We start from the raw sequence: 13,606 nt of genomic DNA, 5'->3' as shown, positions 1-13,606 counted from the left end.
GTTAACAAGACCTTGTGTAAAAGAATAAAAAAAGGCTACTGATGAAACTGAAGAATAACCTTGCCTTATTCAACTCTCAGCCTCAAGAGATCCTCTACAGCAACAGAGTCACCTTCGCTGAGTTACAGGCAACGCAAAGTAAAAGTCAAATTAAGGAAGAAAGATAAGTGTTTGAGGCTGAGTGCTTATTTCCTTTTATAAACAAAAATCCATAGTTCTGCTTTGTGAAAAAGGCCATTTTTTGTATCTTAGAAAATGAAACCCCTATTTTAGAGGGAACATAAGCCATCTAATTCATTTATTTTTAATGCTTATTTTGGGAGAAAGCATGAGCAGGGGAGGGGCAGAGAGAGGAAAGAGAACACCAAACAGACTTCATGCTGAGTATGGAGCGTCAGAGGCGGGGGGGCTCGATCTCACCACCGCGACATCATGACCTGAACTGAAACCAAGAGTCAGATGCTTAAACCACCAAGCCACCCAGGCACTCCAGCCGGCCATCAAATTTAGACATAATGCCTAACTTCAGTTACAGTTACGTGTAGCCAGGTGATTAGATCCTAGCTGGAGGGAGACATGCAAGTTGGAATAATGTGCACAACTTTGTAGAAAGGTCCTATCCCTTCTGCTTGGCTGGAATTCAAACGTAATGGCTTGAGAAACAACTGCTATCTTGGCCCATGTGGTGATTCTGAATGGAAACCATACAATGGTAAAACAAGATGGAAGAAACATGAATTTCTAACATGAACACCTACCTACCAGCCCTACAATGAAAACCAACATGGAACATCTGTTGACCCTATACTGACTACCTCTGGACTTCTTGAATGAGGAAGAAATGTTTCTGTATTGTTTACTTCTTACTTTGGATTTCCTGGTCTCCTACAATTGAACCTAATTCTATATAATATAGTGCTATTGTGTTGTCTTACTTTATTCCAGTTCCCAGCAGATAAATGGAAATGAATCAGGAATTGGCTATAAACTTAATTTTTCCCTACTATCTACATAGACCACCTAAGGCTCTTATTGGACTAAGTATCAAAAACAATGTTAAAACCACATTTGTTTTGGGAGGGGGGGGCATGCCTAGGTAGTTCAGTTGGTTAAGCATCTGGGCCACCTAGGTGCCCCTCCACTGTAAATTTCTTAGAATATAGGCCTCAGGTCTTAGGAACATTGCATCCCATACAGTACCATGCATCCTAAGTAGTAACTGCTAAATAGTTTTATTTAAATAATTTTTTTAACATTTATTTATTTTTGAGACAGAGAGAGACAGAGCATGAATGGGGGAGGGTGAGAGAGAGAGGGAGACACAGAATCTGAAACAGGCTCCAGGCTCTGAGCGGTCAGCACAGAGCCTGACGCGGGGCTCGAACTCACAGACCGTGAGATCATGACCTGAGCTGAAGTCGGACGCTTAACCGACTGAGCCACCCAGGCGCCCCAATAGTTTTAAAGAATGATACTAGGGCGTCTCTGCCTGTGCTGAAGGCTGAGATTTACAATCCAGGACTTTTTAAGGACATTTCATCAAAGTTGCTGAGGATGAAAATGTTAGGATTCTAGAGGTCAAAGACTGATCAAATCAAGGTTAGATGAGCGGCCCGTGGTGTGGAATGAAAAGGGATGAGTTTGAACCCCATTTTTCTTTTTTGTAATACTGGCAGTGGGAGTGGAAACTTCCCATTTCATTACTATGCCAGTAGCAGCTAAGGGTAGAACCTCAACTGAACAGCACAATGGGACCCACAATGCCAAAGCCTGCTGTCAGTTTACAAAGTAGCAGCAGTGAAACTGGCTACAAATCAAAGGACGGAAAGGCATTCCTCTGGCAGCAAGGGGTACAGAAAAGTTGCTCTGATTATAGGAGAAAGTTGCCATTCCTTGCAAGACAACTGCCCCGAAGTAAGGGTTCTCTTCTAGATTCAACAGCTACACCCTGAAAACATTACATTTGAGGACAGGGGTATAATTTTTCCAAACTATTAAAATGAAAGACGAGAAGACTATACAAATATAGTAGTACACTTCAGTGGATTGAACTGAATCAGGTGTTCTTAAAGTGAAGTACATAGGGGCTTGAAGGGTCTGTGATCTAGTGAAACTTGTAAGTAAAAAATTTTGTGCATGCCTTCTGGTGGGGAGTCACAGCTTTCATCATATTCTCAAAGGAGCCTCTCAGCCCACAGAAGCTTCTGACCACTGATATGCATAATATTTAAGTCTCTTTTCACATATTCGTTACTATTCAAACTGAAGCCTAAAGTGGTCTTGTAACAAAATTATGTTGCTTTTTCTACAGAACACTCATTTGTTCTGTAGAAAACTAGGGCAACTTGTAACTATTTTAATACCAAACATGACAACACAAAATTTTTTATCATTTTTTAGATTTTGCATTTGTATAAGGTGCACTTTTACTTACCAATAAAATTCTGAAGCCATTGACAGCTGTCTAATTTGGAAATGCTTAGAACTATTACTAATGCCAAAAAACTTTAGATTTTATTTATATCAGAGGGTTAATCAAATCCTATTGTACTTCCTATTATTTTAAAAAGATAAAATTTTTTTTAAAATCATTCCAATTACTAAAGTATTAAAAATAACCACTAAGTATATATAGTTCATATTTTTATAGGTTAGTATGGAAAATACTACATAGGTTTACCAAAGTGAGAAGTGTTAAACACTGGATTATATAATTTCCTTTAACATCTCTATAATTAATTTCTAGGTTTGAAGGGAATATGTGATTTCAAAGTTTGGAAATTCCTGAACGATCTCCCATTAAGATTATCCTACGGGGACCAACTTGTTCCACTTTGCATAGTACTTTCCCAGTTTTAGCAGTTTCCATGTTTCAGTCCTGGGTAAACTGGGACAGTTGGTCACCCTAATTAGTTCCCAAGTAGATTCTTTACTAAAAGCTAAATTATCACTAAGTAGTTCAATAACTGTAATCAGCTCTGATTCAGTAGTAAATTTTCTTCACATGATTCAGAATTTACACTACACCAAATAGGACAGTCTACAAATATCACAGGACACAAATACACTTCTAATTAACTTGCCTTTCAGGTAAATCCAGTGGATTCAGGAACTTTTTCCAGTCAAAACCAAAACCATCCATCAGTTTCAGGGTAATTCACACTTCCATTTCTGGCGGTGTTTCTCTTATCCCAATTCTGCTTCTAAAATCAGAGGCAGGGAAACTGGCTTTCAAATATGTGCTTTGCCACACACAGTTGAGGTCCTCTTTCTAGGTGTCTGTGCTGACCCTAAGCAGACACAACTGTTCTTGGTCTCCTGGTCTGTTCCTCCGGCAGAGGTGAGGTCCAGAGGATTTTATGTGCACACTCACAACATAGAGGAGATCCCATCAAACTGTAGCTGTTGTTTAGGGACACAGCGTTGACAGCCTCTTGACACAAAGACTACACAGAGCACGGTTTCCCAGAACTGGCACATTGGCTTATTCCCTCTCTGGGCCCAGAGGAATCTCTGCGATTCCCTTCTGTATCACCCTCAGCCTCAAAGAAAGCTACTGAGTCATCACTGCTACAATCTTCAAACTGAGAAGTACACAGTGAAGATACCATCACACGACAGGTCCATTCTTATCCCGGCCTAAATTTCTAGCAGGGGAGACCCGGTTTTGTCAGTGCCAAATTTCCCTACACTTCCAAACCCCAATGAACGTGTGCGGTGAGCAGCAACTTTACACCCTTCCACAGATCTTTCTCCTCAATTCTTTCACCCTACTGTGTCTAGCCCTTTTCATCTCCTGAATGGGAAAGGGGTACAATCGGCTTTCTCGTTTTGGAAACGCTTTCCAGTCACCTCGCACCTGCAACATCCCTTAAACTGAATATTCTTTTCGTTCCAGGCAGATATAGAGGGACGTTTGAGAAAGAAAGGAAACACGGCACATTGGTTGGTATCTCCAGGTATTTTTTTTAATGTTTATTTTTGAGAGACAGAATGTGTGAGCAGGGGACAGGCAGAGAGAGGGAGACACAGAATCCAAAACAGGCTCCAGGCTCTGAGCTGCCAGCATGGAGCTCAATCCGGGCTCGAAATCAGGAACCCATGAGATCATGACCTGAGCCGAAGTCGAACACTTAACCAGCTGAGCCACCCAGGTGCCTCGATATCTCCAGGTATATTAATATGCCACAAAGTAATCCTCCACATGGCCTTCCGCTCCATGTGTCTGATAATTCTTAAAAAGGAATGGTTTCTGGAGGTTATAATGGGTTCTTTTGACAATTAAAATCAACTTAAGTTGACTTCCACTTCCGCTATGGACAGTCTGATGGCTGATTTTCCTCCCCACTCCCATGCAAACAACTAGAAAACCAAATGACCTATTTAAAAAAACCCACAAAGCTGTTATCTCCATACATGTAACTGGTAGATCATGGCAGAGGAAGAAAGAACCAAGCACAGCACAAGCAGTTTCACGGAGCTCAAGAGACAGAGGCTGTTTTAGGGAGGATAGCTATAATTGGTGGAGCAAACACAGGCAGCAGGGAGCCACAAAGAGAAGAGCTCTAGAAATCTGCCTAGGCATTTCCCTAGGTTCTTAGCAAAAGACTAAAAGATTATGCCTAATTGGTTCTTTCAAGTTCTAGGGAATGTAATTTTCATCTCTCTTGGCCATTCTGGTCATCTTTTGATTTCTCATTTGTAGTTAAAGCTGTTGGTGAAATGAGTACCAGGTGAGTGAGGTATTACTGAGTGTATATGTTCTGTGGGAGTTGTCATAACATGTGCAAAAGGCAAGAGAAAGCATGGTGCACTGATGAGGCTAGAAGTTCAGTATGGCTGGGGAGTAGGACTGAGGCTGGAGGAGAAGGGAGAGCAGTTTCTACTCTGAAGGCTCTAGGGAATCAATGGTTTAAGCCAGGAGTGGGTGGCGGTGGTATGAGATTTGTATGGGAATGTTTACGCTGCAGCATCACTGCACTTCCAAGTGAACACAAGCCTGAAGAGAACAGGCAGCTGGTTTACAAAAGCACAACCAGAAAGTGTTTAAGGCTTTGGCCAGAAGCAGCTAAAACTCCTGTGATTAAAACAAACACACACACACACACCAAAAACCACAGATGAACAGGGGAACACAGTATAGGATAGGGCACCGGGTGAATTAGGTGGTTCTCTTCAGTCTGGAAAGTGCGGAGTTCTTGATTTCTGTGGATATCTAAGCAGCAGTTGTTAATAGGATCTGATGCTCAGAAAGGAAATCGTAGTTGGAAGTACAATCTTGAGATCTGCAGCTTTAAGATGAGCCCAATTCTACTCAGTCCAAGCCTTTGTAATCTCTCCTATACTGTGCTATTTCTCAAGTCAGAAACGTGAAAATTTATTGAAAACCATATAGTGTTATAAATGTATAAACATCTCTACTAAAACTTGATGCACTGGTGAAGGTTCATTCTTTGATTTATAATCATTAAAGAGTTTTGTAGGTTAATTTCTAATTCTAATTAAAATTAATTTTTACACTACAAACTAACTAGAAAAGAGAATGCTGACCTTGGTCTTAGACTTTTCAAAGACAAAGCTTGGGAAAAAGTAAAAACATTCAGCCGTAGGTCAAAAGTTTTATTCAAGTGCAGAGGTCCATGTGAAATTGTGTACTGGCCAGGATTTGCTGTAAGAATAACAATTCCATTTCAAGGCTATTTATTTTAACTACTACAAGCAGTAATATCACTTGGTATACTTTGGAAAACTGAAAGTACAATTTTTCCTGTGAAGCTTAAAACTAACTAATAGATGTAACTGGCATTGTAAAATTACTCTACCATGTAAGGTCAACAACGAACTACATGGCCAGTATTTGGTATAATACTTTATTTTCTATTGTAGTAAACTAAAGCCAAGAAAATATCAAGTTAATTTTAAGGGCAAATCTTTACTCCTTAAAGAAAAAATACAAACTGTGGTACTTTTATAATAGGTCATCATATTTTACATAATATAAACAAAACCACTAATGTAGCTATACGCTTGGTTTCCTTAAACTACAATGAACCACAAAATGGATGGAAAATGGGTTTACTTACTGGCATCAAATAAACAACTTGGGGGAAATAGGTAGCATGCAAAAAAAAATTTTTTTTTTTTTTTTTTTTTTACTGTCTATGCATAGGAACTGACATAACCAAGCTTTAATAGCCACCACCTCCTCTTCCTTGTCCAAAGTAACCTCCCCCAAAGCCCCCTCTCATACCCCCTTGCTGGAATCCCCCAGATCCTCTGAAGCCTCCTCCACTAGCCCCTCTGTAGTCGCCTCCTGAGATACCTCTAAAGCCACCTCGGGCACCTCCTCTATAGCCTCCGCCAAAGCCTGCCCGAAAGGAGTTGGGGCCACCACCATAGCCACTGCCACCGAAGCCTCCACTACCACCATAGCCTCCGCCACCTCCGTAGCCTCCGCTGCCATAGCCTCCACCACCATAACCAGAAGTTCCCCATCTATATCCACTTCCATTATCATATCGAGCCATCTTGGGAGGACGTGGACCATCTCCATACCTAGGAAAAGTACAAAGAAAATGAGGGGTAATGAAAAACTGCATAAATCAAGATGTCTCACCAAAAACCCCAGTTCAGCATACCCCACACTGCTTACTCCTCCTCCTCTGCAGCTTTCCTTAGAGACTAGCACTCTGAATTCAGCAGCTGTCCAAGTCAGAAATGTGGCTGGGGTTTGTCTTCACTCCTTCCATGCACTATTCCCCCCCATTGCAACCCATCACCAGTTCTTCCCAATTCTCTTGCAAACCTGTCTAATCCACTCACTTCTCTCCATTTCAATTCTCCCTACTGTAATTCAGGCCATCGTTATATTTACGCAACTTGAACTCTGTCTTGTATTTATCCCATCCTTTCTAGGTCAGAAAGGTTCTTTTGTCCTTCACAGAGCAGATTATATGTGAAGCCTCCTTAATCATGATCCCTCCTGCCAAAAGTAATCTTTCCTCTTCTAAACACCCATGAGCACTACAGTTGTATCTGCCTATGACACTTATTATCTACCTTTCTTTTTGAAGACTATTCTCAATAATTCTTCATATATTTGACCCTCTGGGCAGGGCAAAGTATTAACACAATAAATAAGAGTACTGTTTTAGGAGTCGCTATGGTCTTAGTCTGAATCCAGTCCTACCATTCACTAGCTCTATGGCCTTCAGTCTGAACTTCTCTGTGCTTGTTCCCTCATTCATATTAAAGGAACAAGATCTACCTACATCACAGATCAAATATCAGAAGAGCACTTAGCACAGTGCCAAGAATACAATGAATACTATGTGCTATGATTAATAAGTTTTAAGAAGTAAATCAGTTATAGCGAGATGTGACCCAGAATCCATAAAGCACATAACAGTTCTATATGTTAAAATTACAGTAGTTTATAACCAAATGCAGTAAGTGATCCTTAAGAGGGAGATTAAGGAATATTTTTGGGTAATTAGAAAAATTTTAGTATGTTTGTATATTAGTGTTATCACAACACTTAAATTTTTGGAGTGTGATCATGGTATTGCAGCTATGTGCTTAAATGATACACTAAGTATACCAATGTAAAATAACAACCGCTGAGAGTCCATCACAAAGGATTAAGAAAAAGTGGTGTGTTTGTGCAAACAGATATATGAAAGCAAGTGGCACAAGATGCTGGTGATTAGGGAGTTTAGGTTATGATACCATACGGGGGTTGCCATTTCTGCAGGTATCAAATGTTTCCATATAAAAGGTTGTGGGCAAATAAAAAGGTGAAAAAAAGTGAACCAAAGAAAAAAATTTAAGAATTAAGATATTTCACATTCTTCTCTTTACCCTTCAAGATACTCACACTCTTCTCTTTAAAAAGTTTATTTATTTTGAGAGCGAGAAAGCAAACTGGGTAGGGGCAGAGAGGGAGAGAAGAGCCAGGCAGGCCCATGCTGTCAGTGCAGAGCGTGACTTGGGGCGCTGGCACTCAACAAACCATGAGATCATGACCTGAGCTGAAATCAAGAGTCAGAAGCTTAACCGATTGAGCCACCCAGGCATTCTAAGATATTCACATTCTTCCACTTCCCTAAGATAAACCTTGAGGCTTTTCATTTGAAGAAGCAGCAATTTAACACCCACCAACATTTTTTCGCTAGAGATAGCAAAACAGTACTGTGCAAAAAGAACTGTCTGGGCTCTGTCATTTTCCTGTCATGTGACCCACCCTGGGCTTTGAATGTACTTTCAAGGTCCCCTTCAAACTCCCAATATGCACTGACATAATATATCATTAACAGAGACAAAAGTTAGTAACATCCTTCTGAGTGTGTTAACCAGCATTATATTTCATATTGAGTGTACGTCTAGAATTTTAACTTAAATAACCAGGCTTCTGTCAGTTAACTGTGGGAATTTTAGGCCAGTGTAAGATCACTGTCCTCTGGCGCCCCTGGGTGGCTCAGCTGGTTAAGCGTCTGACTCCTGATTTCAGCTCAGGTCAATGATCTCATGATTCTCGAGATCAAGCCCCATACCAGGCTCCATGCTGGCAGCTTGGAGCCTGCTAGGAATTCATTCTCTCCCTCTCTCTCTGTCCCTCCCCTTCTCGTGTTCTCTCCCTCTCAAAATAAATAAATAAATAAATAAATAGTTTAAGACAGGAAAGAAAAAAAAAAGATTCCTGTCCTCAGCTTGGTTCAAAGAGAAGTTACTGGGGTACTCACCGTGTACTGCCAATCATGAGGTTGATACCAGCAGCTGAGGGCCTAGAGATTTGGCGGATCATGTTCAGCATATGCTCATTAACGGGGTCCAACTGGCTGATGATATTAGGTTGTTTGGTTACTTCAACAACCAGAGCCTCCATGGCTGCCCGGAGAGCAGTGATACAGGCAGCAGCTTCATGAGATATTTGCAATCTGATCCTAAAATAGAGAAAAACGACAAAGTACAACAAGGGTACATATAGCAAAATACTACTACCTCCCTATTTCATACATGGTAACTGAAAGAATAAATTTAACTTCTTACTAAGTACCAATACTTTCAACTACAGGTATCAAGAACGATAACCGTCTACACTTAATTTCTTAAAACTCACTGCTAGCTACTGGCAGGTATTGAGAACCAAGAAGTTTTTCAAGCAAAATACTGTTAGGTTAGCAATGCAGATCACTTAGCTTCAATAAAAGAATGGAAGAAATTACACACTGCTGGAGTGTTACAAGTTTTCAGGAATATGACTGAGCCTACTGACTGGTCACTAAGATCTCCATTTTTGTCAAGTGCTAATTACTACATGCTTACCAGTCGTCTCTAACCAACAGAGTATACAAAAGAAGTACCCCCCAAGTTCCAATTGGATTCTGATTCCCTAGGGTAGTATTCATGGGGGCAGATATAGCTCCAATGCCTAATGCATCTGCTTCTATTGGTATAGGTCATGTAAGACTTACTACTGAGTATGAACCGCCAAAGTATACCACTCTCCAAGAAAAGACAATGTTATAAAGCACCTCACTGTGTCACGAAATTGTCATGTTTCACAAATTAAGTTAGACTGGCAGCTGTATCCCCTTACACCACAACTTTAAGAATGCAGTTTGTAGTTCACATCTGAAACTCCGTACCAGTCATCCACAAGCACAATCTGCCCATCAGACTGGACTTTCTTGGAGGCAAAGAGAAGCAACTGCAGGGGGGTGACTAAGGTCATGCCTTTAGCAGAGATGGCTCGGGTTCGAATCTGCAGATGGAAAAAGAGGCAAGAGGAAATAGAGGACATTCTAATTCCCAAATAATGATAATGAACTTATGCTTTGAAAATGAAAACTCGGGGCGCCTGGGTGGCTCAGTCGGTTAAGTGTCCGACTTCAGCTCAGGTCATGATCTCGCGGTCCGTGAGTTCGAGCCCCGCGTCGGGCTCTGTGCTGACAGCTCAGAGCCTGGAGCCTGCTTCAGATTCTGTGTCTCCCTCTCTCTCTGCCCCTCCCCCGTTCATGCTCTGTCTCTCTGTGTCTCAAAAATAAATGAACGTCAAAAAAAAAAAATTTTAAGAAAATGAAAACTCATGTTCCCACTGCACTTTAATAAGTAAGGACAACCTAGATTTTCAATGCTAATTTTTCTAAGCGAATCTTTTCTTACCTTTTCACCAAATACAAAGAAGGGAGATGGGTACTTCATGTCTTGGCTACTGAAAGGACAATTAACAGACGACTTGTGGATAAGTGCATTACGCCCTTCAGTGGTGAGAATCTTTCTCTTTTCCTTATGATAGCACACATTAGGGTACACCCCGAAAGCCAGGAGAGAGATAACAACATCCAAATTATTATCTGGTCCGGTGTTAGTAAACACTTGTGTCAGCAAGCAATCTGTTAAGAGGAATGGGGTAAAAATATCAGATATCTGGGTAATGATCCCATACTGCATGTAAACTAGTTAAGAGAATTAGGCGAACTGACTCCTTCCCATGTCTTTTTTCCGATAACCTGCCTGCCTGACTTCCTCTATTCTCTGAACTCTTGCGCCCACATTAAGTTCAAGGAGAAACTCTGAGTCTCCACAACAAAAAAACTAAAATACCTGTATTTTCTAATACAGACTTGACCACAACATAAGCCTGGAGTGATTACTTAAAGACAAAAAAACAAAACCCCTCTGCATACATTGGTTTAATCATCTACTCTCTGAATAAGAGCTAGACCAACAGGACAATAAAAATATTCCATCTAGTGTTCTTAAATAGCCATTCTTTCTAGAGAAGATGGAGTTCAATAGCTCAATTCACATATGAAATAAACAGCTGGATTGTTTCTCCAGCACACATCCAAGCCCTCTTACCTGCCAGCACACGAAAGCCTTAATTAAAGCCACTTAAAATTTAACATGGTAAATTTCATATCTACACGTGAACACGTGGGCAGGCTGATCAGTCAACTTCACAAACCACTAATTGAGGTAATTCAACAAACCACTCATTCTAAAACTGCTAAAAGCTATGCCCCTTAAGATAAAAGAGACTTTAAAAAGTCTCTAAAAAGTAGTACAGTTTTTAAAACATCTATTAATCATCTTTGTAGTGTGTTACAATTTGAGCATCACAACCTTCCATTTCCTTTTTTAAAAGGCTGAATAAAGGTGAAAAACGGATTATCACTATGGTTCCAATAACTAAGAAATAGCTAGGAACACAGAAAAAGCACAGGGTCTAAAGTGAAGCTAAAATATACTGCACTGTCAACGTGTGCACGCTACATAAACATCCTTCAGGGAGGTTTCAAGAATGTGAGTCATTACCTTCTGGAAATCCAGAATTAATCAGAATCTCTTTGAGCTGAACTTTGGCTTCCCAAGTCATTCTTAGTGTAGCCATATTGAGTCTTTTGTGCTCACAAAAACGTATCTCTGCTTCTTCTCCACCCATTCTGAAATAGACAAAGAGTCATTCTCAAAGCCCAGTATCACATTAGAAGCTGGAGACGGTTCTCACATCTTACAACTCTTCTCTTTCAAACCCATACCTAGCATCATCCCAAGCTTGGAATACTGATAAAAGAGCCACATGATCAGAAAATCTGTTTCCGGCAAAATTTCGATGAACATAACCCAGTCGCTTTCCTTCACTAATGAACGGCTCCGGAAAGCAGGTGGCAGCAGAGATGGTACAGACGGCATCTCCCACACTGAAAGAGACAGGAAATACAGTCAGATCGCAGTCTGGTTCTAGCAGTTCACGAGCAGTACTGTCACTGTGGGTCAGAGCCTTTCTTGGCCATGATACTGCTTTATTTGCAGTGAGTTGGTTTAACAAAGAACTTCTATAGCTGCTCTCTCCAGAAGCAGAAAGGGAAAAAATAAATAAGGAGCTCTGAGATTAATGGATGCATATTAATCATAAATTATGACCAAGTATTACATTTTTTCTTTCCTTATTCTCTCTTCTCCCATCTTTTCAAATCTCTCCATCTTCAAAATTTCCTAATGCTATTTCCCTTTCAAAAACAACTACTTAAGCCCCTGAGAGTAACTGCACTTCTCTTTTGAGAAACTAGCTTTCCCCCAACAAGTTGGGCCCAGGTGTCCATCTACTGAAACGATTCATTCTCCGCACTTCATACTTTCCTCAGTATCTACAGTAGGCCACTTCTATACTTCAGAAGTTAGTTTTGTCTTCTGTTTTTTATGGGGAAGGGAATAAGATTCTGACATTGTTCTGCCACTTAAGTATCAGCAATAAGACAAAGCACTTACTAGAAAATACATCCCATTATCATCATTTTGCCAAAACGAGGCTCAATGGGGAGCTTAGCCAGGATTCGTCCCAGAGGAGTCAATTCATCATTGGCATCTAATGCATCAAGCTCTGTGGGGAGAGATTTGTTTATGAGCAGACGCAGTAATGAATGCCCCTTTAACCGAGGCAAAGGTGAAACACTTCCTTACAGGTTAAGGTTAGTTTTCTGTATCTGTCAAGCCAACCGCGAGCACCATGCCCACAGCCAGCAATTCTCCTCACTCAAAAATAGAACAAAACCAAATTTGGGAGTACCTGATAAGAAGAGGGTACTAGAATTAGGCTGCTGTAGGTTGTGAAGTGGAATACAGTCCATGAGAACTCTATACATGCAGTCAAAATAATAGTAACAGCATTAAATACACATGTCCTAACAAGTCTAATACCATCTACCGAATTTTTAGAGAGATGGAATCTAAAGTCTAAAGTTCATATTAACAGATGAGTACTAGATTCAAAATTCAAAACCAGATTCCCCTGGCTCCAATGCCCTTATTTTTTCTCCGAAACTTTACCACTTTTATGATGTGATTATAAAACACAAATAGATCTACGTAAAATAAGAGAGCTACATAAAATATTGTATTGTGACTAACTCATGTTCTGATCGTTAAATATTGGTTAAGAAAGACTCCTGTTACTTCCTTCTTACTTCATGTTGCTCATTTTATAAAACTGACCACACTAAATACATATGGCAACATCGGAAGTCTTCTCACAGCCCTGCTGACTGTATCTTGATTCATTTGTTACATGTTAGTTGCAGGACAAGACAAATGGCATAATTTACATGTATTAGGTAGGTCTGTATTTGCAGGTACCTCTAAGAGTGTGCTCTGCTTCGATCACAGCATCCAAAGGCGGAGGTTCAATTGCCTTGGCCAGAAATTGGCCAATTCCTCCCAGACGCAGAAGTTTTATGCTCAAAGCAATTTCATGCAATGGTGTTCGGAACATCTCAGGTGTCATGTGAGTTTCCAGTCTGAGAGAAAAAAAGCATAAAATAACCATCTTCCCTTGTATATACATGTTTGTTTAATAAAATCTTTGCAGAGAGATCGTCAGGTTTATAGAGTTCTCCTTCCTCATGCTTTGCAGAGAGATCATCAGATTTATAGAGCTCTCCTTCCCTCATGCTTTTACAGTTACCAAAGCATGTTTTATATTTACTACAAAAAGACTCTCTGGACAAGACCCTCTTAACTGAGCAGTGACTTGTAACTTTATACTTATATCTTGATGTTATTTTCATCTGAGTGAAGAATGATGAAAAATTATCCTGAATCCTTA

General features: G+C 40.3%; 1 protein-coding gene across 2 annotated transcripts in view; it reads right to left on the bottom strand.

Moving 5' to 3' along the window:
- Positions 1–5,606: 5,606 nt before the first annotated feature.
- Positions 5,607–13,606, bottom strand: part of DHX9 (DExH-box helicase 9) — a 51,111-nt gene continuing 43,111 nt past the window's right edge. For both annotated transcript variants that reach the window (XM_019427470.2, XM_019427480.2), the window contains 8 exons: positions 13,138–13,298; positions 12,274–12,385; positions 11,544–11,705; positions 11,320–11,447; positions 10,165–10,394; positions 9,648–9,763; positions 8,742–8,942; positions 5,607–6,555 (listed from right to left, as the gene is read on the bottom strand). In XM_019427470.2, the coding sequence (XP_019283015.1) occupies positions 6,189–6,555; positions 8,742–8,942; positions 9,648–9,763; positions 10,165–10,394; positions 11,320–11,447; positions 11,544–11,705; positions 12,274–12,385; positions 13,138–13,298 (1,477 nt within the window). In that variant the 3' untranslated portion in view covers positions 5,607–6,188. The remainder of the gene's footprint in view (positions 6,556–8,741; positions 8,943–9,647; positions 9,764–10,164; positions 10,395–11,319; positions 11,448–11,543; positions 11,706–12,273; positions 12,386–13,137; positions 13,299–13,606) is intronic.

Source organism: Panthera pardus, unplaced genomic scaffold (genome assembly GCF_024362965.1).
Source record: "Panthera pardus isolate Hobbes unplaced genomic scaffold, ASM2436296v1 HiC_scaffold_21, whole genome shotgun sequence".
In the NCBI taxonomy this organism is placed as follows: domain Eukaryota; kingdom Metazoa; phylum Chordata; class Mammalia; order Carnivora; family Felidae; genus Panthera; species Panthera pardus.
The sequence above is the reverse complement of the archived record's forward strand: the minus strand, read 5'-3'. Positions and strand labels throughout refer to the sequence as shown.